At 40.8% G+C, this 16,426-nt stretch overlaps 1 protein-coding gene across 3 annotated transcripts; it reads right to left on the bottom strand.

Annotated features, from left to right (window-relative positions):
- Positions 1-3,905: 3,905 nt before the first annotated feature.
- Positions 3,906-12,714, bottom strand: tbx1 (T-box transcription factor 1). Of its 3 annotated transcripts, none has more exons than XM_028414822.1 (8): positions 12,133-12,714; positions 10,627-10,948; positions 8,731-8,832; positions 8,186-8,357; positions 7,121-7,276; positions 6,298-6,365; positions 5,696-5,796; positions 3,906-4,984 (listed from the first exon to the last, which is right to left on the bottom strand). In XM_028414822.1, the coding sequence occupies exons 1-8, from the start codon at positions 12,314-12,316 to the stop codon at positions 4,602-4,604; spliced, it is 1,488 nt and encodes a 495-aa protein (XP_028270623.1). In that variant the 5' UTR covers positions 12,317-12,714; the 3' UTR covers positions 3,906-4,601. The 3 variants fall into 3 exon arrangements, with proteins under 3 accessions (XP_028270623.1, XP_028270622.1, XP_028270624.1); XM_028414821.1 differs by having other exon boundaries at positions 10,627-10,999; XM_028414823.1 differs by lacking the exon at positions 12,133-12,714 and adding an exon at positions 11,767-12,105.
- Between the last annotated feature and the right edge of the window lie 3,712 nt (positions 12,715-16,426).

A 16,426-nucleotide genomic window follows, 5' to 3' on the forward strand; every position in this document is an offset into this window, starting at 1 on the left:
TCTCAGTCAGCAGGGTAGTGTAAACATTTGCAATGCAAGAAGGCCAGGGCTCCGTTGTCCCAGAAAAAAAAATACAGGTGTTGTTTTTCTGCTCACTGTCTCTAATAATATCTGAGTCAATGGGCAGCATGGGAGTTCATGTGTTACAACACCGTGCTGAGAGGCCAGGGGCCGGGGGCCAGAGCTTCAAACGTTCTGCTTCATAACAGCTTTTTCTCCTGGGATGATCCCAAGTTGAGAAGCTCATCATGCTGTACAGGAAAAGCCTGAGAAATCAAAGAGCCAGAGTAACGTAATGGGCAGGAATCATTAGTGTCCAGAGGAAAGACGAGGTCATTTGCTAGACAAGCTGCTGTGCTGTGATGCTGCTGTGTTATAGGCAGGGGGAAGTTTTGGTGTTTTTTGTTTTTTGCTTGGTTTAAATCTGCTTATTCTCAGAACTTTTTATTATCTCTTCTTTAAATTGCTCTTTTAATACATACTAGTAACGTTTTTCTTCAACCTTCTGACCCCTCAGGTGACATTTTGCATTCATAGTAGCTTCCTAACTCCTGTTGGCTTTGAACAAACACTAGAGGTGGATGTGGTGCAGCTTCCGTTCATTCTCTGATAAATCAAATGCTGGATCCATTGGTGCAGATGTGTGCTTGAATGGAGCAGACAACCAGCCTTACAAGTGCCTGCTAGGTTGGCGGTAGACCTCGTAAATCACTTCATAATGGATCATTTAGGAAGTCAATAAATGGACAGGGAGACTGTCTGCACAATGGGGCTTGTGCTTCACTTGTCACCTAACGTGTGTCTTCCTTGGCCTCTGAGGTCAGAGGTCAGCCTGGCTTTGGGATGGGACATAATCCCGGAGGTTACGTGAGTGTGAGTTGAGTTTTCTTCCTAAGCCTCAGGTTGTACGCATAGATTATATTACTAGCTAAGATGTCATGCAGGGTGTGAGTGTTTAAAAATCCTAAATGGTCCAAAAGAATTGTTATACAAAAATAATCCTTTCTGTACAAGCAGAGACCAACGGTTCACCTTGCGGTTAAGTTGGTTTTATTTATTTTTTCAAATGTGAATTAATACAAATGTATCAAGGCTCTTGCTTTGCGGTGATGACGTGTTTTGATGTTCCACATAAAATGTCTATCAGCAGCCTCATGCACTGCATAAACCGTAGCATATTTTGTACTGGCTGAGAGGCCAGTGTGGATGGGGGGGGGGGGTCAGTGAAACATGTGTTGTTTACGTGGAGGAGGTTGGCTTGCCTGGCTTGTTTTTAATGACTGTCCCCAGATACTGCAGGAAGGCTCAGCAGCAGAAATATGCACAGAGCTGAAGCCAGTGCATCCAGGCCCTGATAGGCCTGTCACAACAGATGTTCCAGATGCAGCTGAGTGTAAAGTGATGTCTCAGGTCGCATTATCATCCATCCTCTACCTCTTCATACTTCTGTGGCAAGTCCTTGGCACCCTGTCTCTGTTGGAGCCCGAGACATCTGGACTGCTGTGCAGTTTTAACTTAAGCAGGTTGGCATTTTCCTCAGTGTGAAATGAATGAAACGTAAAAATATTGTGCTTGAAGAGTGTAGAAGGATAGTAATAATTGAAAATATTTTCCTAAAGAAGGACCATACGCCAGACTGGTTAGATTCAGTTGACATGCAATTCATAAAAATGCCTCCAGTAGGCGCAATTTCCCCAATTTTTCACTGCTTGAGGGCTACAGATGAGGCGTTCAGTGTCAGGTCTACCTGGTGCATTCTTTGCCAGGGACGTGTTCAGTGTGCAACATACTTTCATCACTGCATCCAATGACTGACGAGAAAGGGGACAACTGTTAACAGTGCAACAACAGACCTGAATTTATTTAAACACACTGCAAAATTGACCTACATTTCATGCTACTGCATGATTCTACTTAAAAAAATCTAATAAAAAAATCAAATACACTGTTGCAGTTTATAGGTAAGGCAGTTTTTTAAAAATAAATATTATGCAAGAAACTCACCAAATTAACGTACCTTGTTCTAAAATGCTGAAATAGCAGAATTATTGTTAAGGAATGTGATCCAAAGACCAGAACCACTTGTCTGCATTCAGTTCTTGTGCATTATTTTAATTGATTTATTCAGACTAACTCCGGAAGCATACAAATATGGGTTTCAGCCTATTTAAATCTAGTTAAATATAACTTATAATTTTAAATAAGGCAATTAGAATGCAGTCGGTGTTTACGTGGAAGTAACAGTTATCTGATCTAGGAGAAACCAATTAATTACTAGAGATCCGATCCAGCTGTGCCTGCAAAACAAATGTTTTTTGTGTTTTGAAACCTCCAATTAGTAGAATGTGGCCTTTTGACCTCTCTGCCGCCATTGTCACCGTCGTCTATAACGCACACGAGCCCCCGGCAGTGCAGGTATCGACGTCATCTTCCCTGCGTCACCGTGCACACTCGGCACTTGCAGGCCGAGGACGGCTCACGTTAGGCGGCCTCACATCTCCATACCGTCGCTTCCAGGCCAGACAAACATAACGAAATATTACACAGAAAAATAATGTGTAGGTGACGCAAGGTAATATGTGTATTTTTCTTTTCTAATTTAACCTGTTTGTGCCATGCTCTGTTCAATCATGTCGTCTGTGGAAAACAAACAAAATCCAAATAATACTACGTCATTAACTTTTGTCCGATATCTAAAATTAAAAACAGACATAATGACAAAATAACTTAATCAACCTATCCTTAAATAAAAAAACGTGATTTTTTTTTCTTTAAAACTTTTTTATATAGGCTAATCCTTTTTATAGCAACCTTCAGGGCTAGCTTAAATTAAGCTAATTGTAAGACGCCATTTCAAAATGGGAGTCATTTTGAAGTTCTATTACAAACTAAATAATGTCAAAAATTAAGTCACTGCCCAAACAAACAAAAAAAACGTATACAACCAATTAGTCGGCGTTTAAATGAGTGGAAACGTTATTTAACCTTTGACACCTTTACAAGCCATTAAACAGTCAGAGGTCAGGTGCCCTCAGGCTCCTTTCCCTCCTGCTCTCCGCTCAGTGGCAGCTGGGTTCAAGGGGAAAAAATACATTATTGAAATGAATCATTAGGTTACGTTTCCCTTTGTATCGTGACAACCACAAATCCCAAAGCAGATTTTTTTTTCTCTCCCTCAGATGAGATTAACCTTGACAACAAAGCATTTCCCATAGGACTTCAAATAGGAGATGGAAATGGCTGCAGTGATAGGAGGAGGGTCACATTCCCAAAATATCACCAAACTGTCACGTTAAATATGAGCAATGATATCCTTTTTGTGGGGAAAGGGGAAATCTAAGAGGTGACTTTTTTCCATTTTGTGTGAAATGCTGTTCCTGTTTTCTGAAACGTAGCACTGGAAAATTCTGAATTTCCCTTCATTATAGGAGTATTTTAACAATTCATTTGCACAACAATATGATGATTAAAATACGAAAATGTCCCAAAAACACTGAAACAATTTTAATATATTTTTATGATCACCTGTTTGAACAATAATTCGTTGACTTTTGCAACAGATTTAATTCAGCATTGTTTTATCTTGCTGCCTCTGTAGTTTATTATAAGTAAGTAAGGAAGTGTGTGTTGAAGAAGGATGTGTGCATTTATGTGTATTTTTTTTTTTTTCATAAAACCAGGTGCTGTCTCAGCATCGGAACTGTAGTGCGGTCGAATGTTTAGACAGCTTTCAAGCCCTGCCTGCCACTGACTACAGGAGCTGTGGACACCTCAACCTATTTCAACAGAACAAATCCGGTAAGAGAAACTTGAACAATGCTATCAGTGAGGTAAGCTTTTTTCCCTCCGCCTTTTAGCGGTGTAACAGCAGACAGACTTTGAATGGAAGACTGGCACAAAGAGCATTTCTTTTTATGAATTACAAGAATTTAATGTTTATTTTACAGATACAGAACAGTCATTCTGCTTCATTTATTTACTTTGAATTGCTGCAAGTCAGTGCCATGGTACAAGCTTCCCAGAGCGGCTCAAGATGTTTTTAGAATGTTTCAAAATCAATTCTCTTTTTTTTCTTCCTCAAATGAAAACATTTTGAAGTGTTTCGACAGCCTCTCTGTTGAGCTCAACATGCAAACATCTCGTCTACCTAGAAGGTTGATTTACTATAACATATGGCTTTTTTGAACGCAATAAAAACAAGGCAAATCTAAAAGTGCATCCAACACGAAAAAAAAAGAGAATTCAATTCCAGTCTGTGATCAAAGTATTGTCCATGTTCAGGAGAGGTCCCTCCTGTGTTCTCTACTGCCCCAATGTCTGAGCTGATCAGGTAGAAGGTGGCCTGATGTAGAGTTATTGCCTTTTCGATTCAAAAGTCAAAGCAGACCTCTTCAAGGGCTTAGAGCAGGTGCCCATACTTAATGCAAAGATGCATTTCCTTTAAATAAATACGGCAGGATTTATCCAGCAGAAAAGAGCTTCAGCTCAGAATCGCAACCCATAGGTTGCGTAAGCCAACAATAGATGGGATTGTGTTGCCTTTCCTGCCTGTTTCCATTCCCACATTGCTTTATGCCATTAACCCTGGTGGACAGCAGTCATTATCTGGGCCCGTAGTCATAGTTAGAGGGGCCACTGGTGGCTGAGTACATGTTAGTTGTGGCAGGGTTCATGTGGTGATGGTACGTGTGTCCTCTGATACTGGGTATAGGGTAGGGCGATGGCCTGGTCTTGGCTCCCAGATAGTGTTCATAGGTAGTGGGGTATTTGTAGGGGTGGTGGTGCAGGGTGTCTGGGGGTAGAGGATGGGGATCTGGCCGAAGGTCATGGGGAGGGCTTGGTCGGCTACTTGTGAGCGGGACAGCATGGAGGCCTCCTGGGACAGGCAAGGCAGGGCTGAGGACCCGGGACATCAGCTGGTGAGCTGGGTCGGCATGTATAGGTGTGCCACTGGGGTCTCTGTCGTATTCTCGCCTGCTGTCTTCTGTAAAAGTGGAGACATTGCCAGTGAGGAAAAAGGTTTTGTTGCAGTGCAGTTTTTTTTAACGATAATTATAATAGCAGGCACATTTTTTATTTTACATATGTGTGTCTCCCACCTGTAATTTGCATATAATTGATCAATATTTCATATATCATTAGTATAATACAAAATTTTAAATCACTATTTGTTGCATATAGTCTAGATAGCTAGTCTACACCATTCACATTTTGTTGTTACTTAAGTAAAAACACTGCAGAATACATTCAAAATAATGGGTCCATAATCTAAAAGATATGTCATATGTAATTTGAATTTTAAAGCCAACTTGAAACTCATAATTTAATACATTTTTGTTATTGAACAAATGAATACTTAAACAATACACTCATCATTATATCAGGAGAATTTCATTTTCAGGTATTAGCCTACTGTGTTAAGAAGTTATATAAGAGCATAAAAACCTCTGTTATGTTGGCAGGGAATGCCATAGAGCTCACATTTGATGTTTAATTAAAAATGAGCATTGACGTGATACTGCAGAGGCACCACTTTGCCTCAGTTCAGGAATATGGGTAGAGGGAAAATGAAAAAGTGAAGTATGCTGACAACTATAAGAAAAGCATTACTTCAAAATGCTGAATAACTTAATAGAACTGTTTCATGCACGATGGGAGGTAAGTTTAGAAATGAAAGGAAGAGATCGCTGCAGACCTTTCTCTGTGCCATTCTGCTGAGGGGGAGATGACATTGGGTTTCTTGTTCTGGCAAAGGCACTCATTATTGGCAGAGAGCCTGGCCTGTGATTCCTGGGCCTGGAGCAGGGAGAATGGATTCAGTTACACAGTCACTTAATGAATGTCAAGGGCACCGTTTCTTTATTCTATATTAAAATGATGCAGGCTAAATTGAAGATTTTTACAAAACATGACCGATTTTGTGTGCGTCTCTAAATTATTTGGCTGATCAGTTCATCATTTTCAAATAATTTTCAGAGCTGAACTGTGTGTTTCAGCTGTCTGAGTACACCAGATGTGTGGATGTTGCTCCATTCTGACAATTACAAGAGTACTGAGTAATCTGTCAATGACAGAAAAACACAGTTGATTGACTTTCAAACAATATGTAGTGATTTCTAACATTCTTGGGAGTTTGTAATCCCAAAATGTGTGGTAAACTCCACCCATCTGGCAGCTGCGTCAGACAAAACAACAAAACTGTTTTGAAAAAGCTTTCGAGCTCAGCCAGCTCTGTTGTAGATTTTACATCGTATGGAAACACCAATGAGGCTGTAGTATTTGAGTGTGAATGCTCACCAGTCCTCTGGGTCACAGTCCCTGAAGCCCTTTGCAAAGGGATTACTGGCTATCTTCAGCTGCGTGATCTGCAATGCAAAGGACAACATCAAATAAACATCAGTGCGAAACACAATGCCTTTTCTACCTAGTCATTCCATTTGACTATCAGAAAGGACAGCAGTGATTGTGTAACATAACAGAGTGACTAGACTCGGGTGGAAAGGCGGCTCCAAGACACCTTTGAACACATGCCCGTGTTTAATAAAACATTTAGGCCAAAGTAAACAGTTACAGGTTTGATCAGTATCAGATTCATTGAATTGTATTCAAACATCGGAACTGTGTTATTATTAATAATATTATTATTATTACTTCAAATATGACTTGAAATTTTCTTACTATTACCACTATGTTACTACGTTTCTAATTCAATCCATGTATAATTTTATCTCCATTTCATGAGTCTCATAACGACCGATCTGGTTAAATTCAAAGAGAGTTACACCATGTGGTCAGGGGAATACAGTCATCATAAAGTATGGACTCCCACACTCTTAGATTATTAGCTGGAAATACTGAAAGGACCAGAGTTTTATTCTAACATTCACTCGCTGAGAGTCGCTCTGGATAACCGATGAACGCACTGATGTGTGAATCTAAACAGACAGAGAGACTGATGGAAAGCAGAGCAGGGACGGCGCAGAGAAGGGAAGCACGGCTGTGCTCACACACATCAGCACACGTTAAAAATGGGACTTAATGCGTTTTAAACATCTTATTTTAAGCTTGCGCAGCACATCAGACGAAGTAGATTTCATGCAGGGGTAAAAACGCTGCTTACCCGGTGGTTCTGGTACGCTGTGACCGCCGTGAAGCGGGTTTCCTCAAAAACAAAGGTTTTGTAATTCTCCTCCGCGTATTTCTCGCTGTCTTTACGGGGGTCCACATAAACCACATGGAACCTGGGCTGGTAGCGGTGCATGGAGTTCAGGATGATCTGTCGGGAGGGAAAAGTTTGTTTAAATTTGCACACTGAAAGGATTATTGGTCTGCACTTAATTTGCCAAAATATTTAAAACATTTAATAACGAATGGTTGATCAGTGTATAAAACCATAAAATACATAGAAATAACATGGAATATGATAAAGACCAAATAAAGGGATTTATAGGAAAAACATATCTGAACATTTTATATTGTTATACTGTTAATAAAAAGGGACAAGGGCGATAAGCAGATTCTAATGTTAATAAATGTAAAAAAAAAAATCATCACTTCATCATCATTTTTTTGTAATAAAGAAAATATTTTATTCGTATATTTTCTGGGCTATTTAAAGCTCATGCAGCAACAGTTATGCATGCCTATACACACTCAGGAAACATTTGTATTTCTGCTATGTCTCATCATTTAATAGATGATTTGATTCAAAGTATTGCTGTAAAACTTTAAACGCAAAACAATAAGTACTATTTTCTTCTCTGATCTCAAAACTAATTCCATATTTAGACAGTGTGGAAGATCAGGCGGGAGGGGCTGAAATAATTTCCAGTGGTGAAATCTTCCACTTCCTTGCCGTCATTTTTGGAGCACAGCCTCATGTGTGGTGCACTTTTTTGTGGAGAGAGCTTTTGGCAACTTCTGTCTATTAGTCAAACTATCAAAGTTTATTTCAGCTAAATCGCTTGAATCAATCAGTTTGAGGCCGAATAAAATTGTGCAACTACATGGGTCTGCTCTTAGCAGCTAAGGTTTGTTGGGAATTGTGCTATCTGCATTTCTATCTTTACAGTGAAATAAATGACTTTCTGAAGCTATAAGTCGATTTTATGGCCACATTTTTTAAGAACCCAGGGTACAAATGACCCACATGTATTTATTTTCCATATAGTGCAAGTGCACTTACATGTCCGTTGTCATCCAAGAGGTTATTTGTTAATTTGAGTTTATCGAATGAGACAATTTGCTTCATCCATTGTGCGCCTTTGGCTGGAGAGTCCGGGTGGTAATGGACCCTGCCCGGTGTGGCAGGATCTGCTTTACCTGCCACCAGCCAGGACGAGCTGTGGAAAGCATACCTGGAGCAACAAACGTGAAATAAACATGGGGTTAGTTGCGTGCTTACACATGGAAAAAATAGAAGCGTACACATGCAAAAATTCTATGCATGTGTTGACATGTGTGAAGACGCACACTGAGTGTACATAAAAATACGTGAGTCTTTATGTTTGAGAGGAATGACACATAAAACGGTCTGTTAGAAAAGAAGGAAGGTATAAATGTCCCTGTCTCGTTTTAATATGCACACACGGCCTGTCTATATTTATTAACATTTTCTCCATGTTAAAATGAACAAAGTGTAGCTTGTGCGCCTTTTCAGTAAACACAGCCGGACTAATACGACATTTTACAGTCTTGTCTGTGACAGTATTCTCACTTCACTAAAGTTACCTGTAACGTTTGTCATCCACAGGCAGGAAATCCATCAGGAGCATATAGTCAGCCATGGGATCCATCCCAAATATTTTCACTTGGAAGGTTGGAAACATTCTCCTGAGAAAGAAAGAAAGAAAATGTGGTGACGGTTGAATTTGAGCTTTAATTAGCTGGCATTTACATCCACTCCCCAGTTTCAAAAACAGGATCAACTGTGTGTGCGCGCGTGCGTTTACGTTTACTTTTAGGATGTTAACTTAGTCAGAGAAAAATGATATTCATATATATTACAAAAACAAAAAACAGCATTCACGTGTACCCTAGCTCTATAGGCCTAGAGAAAGTACCGAGCTGGAGGCTACAATAAAACAGAGGCTTTGAGCTATTGGAAGTGACGTGATTTAGTCCGTGCGTAACCGGGTCAATTTCTCCCTGGTCTGTACGGAGCTTTCCGTTTGTTGCCTTTCACCTCTGCTTTTCTAACTTCTGGCAGGGTCCTTCCACTTCTCTTCTGGTCTTTTGATGAATACCAGATACACAGAGGCCTGCTCAATCCTGAATGTACATGTGCACACACACACACTGTTTGTGTAGGCTTTGTGTGTTACCCACAGATAACTTTTTATTAACTGCATGGAGAGGACAAATATGCCGGATGGAATTGGAATAAACAGCAGAACACTGAATCGCTTTAGTAAAATTTGCTATACGTTTGGCTGTGTGTTTTGGTCAGGGCCTATATGCGCTCAAATGTCCGTTTCTCTCCTGAACCACATTGGTAACTATGTAAGGCAGATGACCATAAGTTGAAAGTTGAGTAATCTGCCGAGCCAGTGAAAGGGATCCCAAAATCAACGCTCAATTAACGTCAGTGTTGTGGCTAGGTGAGGCTGAAGGAGCTTTTAAAGTGCTCTGCAGCAGATCGCCTTTCTCCTGTCAGGCGGGGAAATTCAACCCTCACTTTCTGGATTAAAGCAATTATGCCATGCCTCCTTTATACCGAGCCATATTTAGTATTTGCTGGTTGTGAAATATGCTGTACTGAATGTCATTGTAGCTTTTTATTAGCTTTCTTAGAGGTCAACGGTAAGAATTTCATACTGTGTTTACAAAAAAGTTTTTTCTCTGCTTGCGTCGATCGCATTCAGTTAACATGTAGTTTACTCCATATCAAAATCAAGCCACATTTTGTGTGTCCGTTTTGTGTAATATATGGGACTGAATATAGAATTGAGTGAAACAGAGAGGCGCTCCTGAAATAAGAAAAGGACCCGAATAAAAAAATAAACAGTGGCACCTACATCTGCTCATACAGGAACTTATTTTTCTGTGGACGAGTAGAATGACATAAAATATCGCCTGTAATTCAAACTGAAGGTGAATAAAAACCAGCCGCGAGTCACAGTTATGATCCTCGTTAGACGTATAAAAACGCAGCAGGATCAGATCAACATGGTGTTTACAGCTGACACACACACACACACACACACACACAGGCGTACGTTACTTCGCCCTAAGAGATCTCCAGCAGCTGGTAGATTATAGGATTTTAAAAAGTCAAAAAGCCAATATGGCAGCGACAAATATTACGTCATTTGTCATTAATTTCTGACAAAGTTCTTGTGCCTCCATCTGCATGAAGCAAGGGGACGAGTCGTCACACTTTCTCCGACCCCATTGATAATTTTGTAAAATATAATAAGGGTCTACAGTCAATATTGAATTGTAAAAAATAAATAGGCTAGAAAAAATACTCTCCATGCTCCAGTCTCTTAACTTAAGCTCGTCTTTTCATGCTTTTGCTTTTCTGTCTTTCAGATCAACCGATATGTTTTAAAGCAGGGAATATACTACTTGGTATTAGGAGGAAAAGGTAACTTTGCAGCCTCTGGTCTGCTGTTGTGCACCCACCTGCCAGCCTTAGTAACGATCATCTCCGTCCCTAGCTGATTAAATTCGTCCCATAAAGCTTTCATTTCCAGCTGGACGTTAATGTTGGCCACTTTCGGGTTCTTCTTTACTATAGTTTTGCTGTTCGACGTGGAATTAGAAGACGTCCCGTTGTCGCTCGGCGCGGCCTGGCCTGGGTTGGATCCCGGATAGTTGTAGTTGTGCTGGGCGGCCGGGCAGGGCTCGAAGTGGGACTCATGTTGGCTGTAAGGGTCCCCGGGGGACGGAGAGAGGTGGTAGCCTCCCGGCGTGTTGAGGCTGCTCAGGCTGCTCGTCGTGAAGGCTGCAACATCGCAAAAATGGGATAGCTGCGTCAGCCACGGACTGGATATGGCTGAAATCATCCCAAAAAACTGGATTTACTAAATATGTCTTGAAAGTAAAAAAGATTATAACACAGATAGCAAAAACAGAAGCAGATTTCAGTGATCTCCAGAGGAAGTTGTCAGTCACAAATGCACCCCTTTCGGTTTTTAAAGTTTCCGTCTCGGCTGTTCATTAGTCCCTGCTGCATCCACTGCCCGTGTTCATGCTGTCTGATAGAAAATAGCAAACATCCGCATGTCTCCAAAAAGTATCGAACGCGCGTAGAATCTCCTATCTGTTTGCAGAAACGAGCTTTGAGTGCGTGTGAATTGGTTTATGCGTAGGATCGATTGCGCTCTGAGTGGCCTCTGCTGTGCGCTGCTGCACTGTGTTACACTGCAGCCCAGTCTCCTCTCTTATCTGACGCAGAGGGCCTCCCCTTTGCGATAAAACCGGTTCTTATTTCTATTTAGATAAGGAACTGCAGGTAATGTGCCTTTTCCTCGCCTTGGGACGAGACTGATTGACAGAGAAGTGCGCCCCTTTTAATGGGCTTTCCGGCACTCAGTTAACTTTTTGGATAAGGGTATCGCCCACATCACCCCTGTTAACAAACAATAGAGGATCTGCCCGGCAGAATGGAGTGTAAATGCTATAAAAGGTAAACACGTTTATTTGCATGAACAAACAAACAGGCAGTGGGTGACTGTTACTTTCTTGTTATGGACAAATAAATGCATGGGATGAATATACACCCTCTCCGAGCTGGATGTGAATATTATGGTCTGTTTTTACCATCACGCATGGGGTACCGTGTAAGCCCTCCTCCTCTTGGCTTCATTTTCAATGTATGTGAATCCTTTACACGAATTAAAGTTGACTCTTAGAACAACTCTTTGGGGCTTTGGAATTTGGAACTTTTTCCGCCCTGGCTGCTCGATGCACACTTCTCCCTGGCGGCGATTAATGCGATTGAATATTTTTGAATGGGTGGCAAACTGTGGCAGTTTTTTCTGTATATGACAAACACAAGCGTGTGGTTTTGCATATTTTTTGCGTTTTACAATGTCTCTAGCAGAGTGAACGCAAGGGTGTTAAGTCATTTAAGTGGAGAGGTGCACATGCTACAACAGCTGTATGGGCATCAACAAGCAAAATTACCTTCCATTTCCCGGGTGACAGTGCTGTAATGCATTTTATAGGAACTGTGGTTGTGCAGGTCTGGCTTGTCCAGGCCGGTGCTCTGTTTTTCAAACGCTACGTTTCCTGCTTGCTCTGCAGCCGAAATCAGAGAGGCAATACTAAAAGCATTTGCCTTCGGAGAGAGGGGACCGCTGTCGTCCATAGGCAAGGAATCGAGTCTTTAAACGCCGTCCCTCCTCCTCCTCTGCTTTCCAGCCGCGCAGAAAGCTGGAGAAGGCTGCGCACAACGGATAGTAACATGCGCTAAAATGGTGTTTCTCACATTCCGCCACCAGCGCTCCGTGGGTGCGAAAGTCTGGGTTACACTGTTCTCTGTATTCCCACAATTATCGAGAAGAAGCGAGAATCTCCTTGAAGTTCAGATTCATTTAACGAACCCCTAAACGCGTCCTTGTGTCAAAACATAGTTCATCCGTGGAGAAGTAAGAGAGCGCTTCCCTTGTTTCTCCTCCGGTCGCTGGCGGGGTGGTGTCATATGAGTCCTGCCTTGAGGAGAAGCTACTACTGCTATGAGAATGTCAAAAGTGAGCGAGATCCACGCCTCCCCTGCACCACTAGGAAAAAAAGTGTCCGCGCTCTGCACTGAAACTTTTATTTCAATAAGACCTTGTCAGTCATTTGAATTCAGCTCCAACGTCATTACAATGTCCGGCTTCAGAGAGCACCACTTTTCCAGTAAATTATGGGGCCATGTATGCGTCCCATATTCCAGCCAACCCGAGCACAGATTGGCTTCTCCTGCTCTAAAGTCGGATAGAACATCGGGGTTCTTTATACACGTTTATGCATATTTAATATATGTGTGTTCTGCCTGGAAAGAACTCAGAAGAACTTATGTTTCTGATATTGGGTATTTATTACAACAAGCAAAAAGATATTTATGTAGGAGGAGCAGAAATTGGAAAATGGTACATGTTTGAGCTTTTGGAGGATTTACTCAGAAGACTGTGTTTTGCTCATAAGCATCCATCTCAGCGTTTGCAGTATTGGCCATTACGCACACCCCTTAACGTTTATACATTTTTATACCATCCTTGCAGTAAGACACGTGGCAATTCAGGCCGGAGCTGGACTTGACCTCTCCCCCTCTCACCTTCGGTATCGCCTTGTTGGCTGTCGGCTTATCGCGGGTCAGCTTCAATGTGCAGCAACTCAAGATGTGTTTTGTTGAAGCTGGTGCGATAGTGAGCGGATAGTGTTTAATTTACACTAGAGTCACTAAATTAGGTGCGGAAGCAGCAGCGGGGTTCTAATGGGATAAAGCAGTTAGAGGATTAGTTCTATTTGTTTTGGATGTTTCTCCATGGGAGGCAGCGAACATGAATAAACTACTGCAATGAGATAGATAGATAGATAGATAGATAGATAGATAGATAGATAGATAGATAGATAGATAGATAGATAGGAGTGATTTGTAATTATGAATTGCAAATCACTTACTTTGCTTTATCAGACTACTTTGCGGCCATTGCACACTAACATTACAGACGTGGCGTTTTCAAACCATGTAAACCATGGCACAGACAGATAGCCCAGATGATGTATTCCTCCCAGTGTATGCTGGTCTTTTTTTTATCAGATATTATGCCATCGATACCGACTCACTTCATCATTGCCAAGTCGGAAGACTCCTTTGTAAATACTCAGGTGATAACAGACAAAATACAGGAGCAGACCGAAATGGGAAGAGACTGTGTTGGAATTTGCTCGCAGGCCTCGGCAGAGGCTGAGGCACAGCGGAGGCATTCAGCACTGCACTTGTGAACATAAAGCCCGGCGAATACGAAATAACTTTTTTTCAGCAGCCAAGTTCATTTCTGGTGAATGCTTTAGAAGTCACGAAGACGTTCCAAGGCATTAAAATGCAAATAGAAAGAAATATTAACTCACTGTGTAAAGTACACACTTACAGGCTTGGTAGAAACAAGACTGCGATGGGGTTTAGTATGTAGGAGTAACAAGTAAATAAAAATGTAATGTAAAAATACTTGCAAATACTTCATTCCGCACCACACGCTCACTGTAAACACACTGAAACACACAATATTACCAATACTGTTAACCAGAGAACCGTTTTAATCTGCTAAATTACTGTTCTGTTGTTTTACGCACATATTTAACTTCCTTTTAAAGAAACTTGCTCAGAAGAACTTCGCGCACTGCAGCCTCTTTTCTGAAGAGTGTAAGACACAGAGCGCAAGCCTGACAACAACTCGACAAAGTATGAGCAAAGTATGTGAACAGCTCTCACTGATTAGAGGATACAGGACTAAACAGAATTTTCTCTGTTCACTTACTGACGGATGTAGAGCAGAGTGGACGTACTGTACGTAATATTGCTTTATAGCTGCTGCTAAACTGTCAGTTAAAGATAGATCAGTCTGTGTATTCGCTTTTATTGCAAATCTGATGATGGCAACATTATCTAGCATTGACCAAGCACATGCATTTCAAGTATTTTAAAGGAAAAGAATAAATTTATCCTTATAGAGCAACTGTCTTGATCGTATTTAACATAAACTCCTAATAATCCAATATATTTTTAATGGCCATTTAGTGCATATTTTCCAAAATATCTTTTTTCCATTTTGCGATGATTATATTGACAATTGGTGCAAATACTAAGACAGTCGATTTACACCGTAAAATAACATCCATCAGGCTATACTACACGAAGGTAAAGAAGGCAAACTTGGAGACACGCGTGTCCTTTGGCGCACTTTTACGCAATTGAATAAACTTATTATTTTTTCATATTGACTCACATACGGCACATAATGCTTAGCGTCTTCCTGTTTTCTTTTACATGAACACATCAGTTGTGTTTCTCATGTGGGATTGGCCTGTGTGGTCCTGTTGTCGCAACTTCACAAATCACTAAATCCAAAACCTCCTGCGCATGAAATGGAATAGATCTAATATCAGAGCTACCATATATTGGTAAACAGACATGCGATTAAGTCTTCTGTACATCAGGCCTGCAGGCGCACACACCCTTTTTCTCCCAGTATTTCTGCTCCCACTTTGTCTCTCCCGGATAAACAATAAAACATCTCCTTTGACGCCATGTATATGTATGTAGAGATATTTATTTCTCCAGTCTTAAATTTAATGAGACGGTCTGTGCTACAATCATCGGGATGAGATTATTAATTACACGCTCACATCATTTAACACATAATAAATCACAGCTTATTCCACTGATCATAAATAAAGGGACATTTCCATTCATGTTGCGTGACTGAAGCTGTGTGGACCGCGTCGGCGCACTCCATGTATAAAACCCTATCCTATCTAAATATTAGTCTAAATCCCAGAGTAAGAAGGAGAGGAAGTGAGCAGCTGACCGCTGACAGCAGAGGGCCCGGGGTGTCCCCTCTCTCTGCGGGGCTTTAGGAAATGCACGAAGAGATGCAGGAGGAAAAACCACCTCCACTACAGGACCTCCGGCCGGGGATTGTTGTGAGGAAGACCAATATAAATGTAGTCTAAAAAAAATGGCAACAATAAAATATGATAACATGTTATTGAACTAATTATTATTAATGTATACATCCAGCAAAGAATCAAACACATTTTAAATAATAGGCTTATCAAACGAAATATGTATCCGTTTATTTGTATTTATGTTATTATTAAACATTTTCTATAAATGTATTTTTCCATAGTCGGTAATATTACAGCCTACGGGTTACTTCTTTGTTGGCTTATTAGGCCTTTATATACCGTTATTTTCATATTATTATTATGGCTGACAAAAGAATTCGATTTTTTGGCAATGAAATCTGTGCAGCCTCTATCTGTATAATTTATTATATATTTAATATAACGAGGATATAAATACCTTAAAGGTGTTTTATCGCACTTCTTATATATAAAAAACAAAACAAAATAAATACATATTTTGAGCAGGTGCACGCAGTCTGCTGTCAGACAGCATCAGTGGGTTAATTTTGTCGGTTGCCTCGTTTTGTCAATGCCTTCATTCACTTCTGTCCACCTCCTTCCCCGAAATGATTGCCCACATCAGCGCAAATACTAATTGGAGTATTTCACTGCAAACGTCCAAACATTTTACCGCAGTGATGAATATTTCTTCGATATCGGTATCATTATTTGTTTTCCCTTTGGCTATTTGGAATTTCACTTCTATGATCTGTCATTGAGTGGTTAGTTAGATGTTTTGTTGACTTTTCCGTGGCATCGATAGGTTGCCATCATGAATAAATTAAAGCATCGCCGAAGGTTGTTA

Source organism: Parambassis ranga, chromosome 9, assembly GCF_900634625.1.
Source record: "Parambassis ranga chromosome 9, fParRan2.1, whole genome shotgun sequence".
Lineage (NCBI taxonomy): Eukaryota > Metazoa > Chordata > Actinopteri > Ambassidae > Parambassis > Parambassis ranga.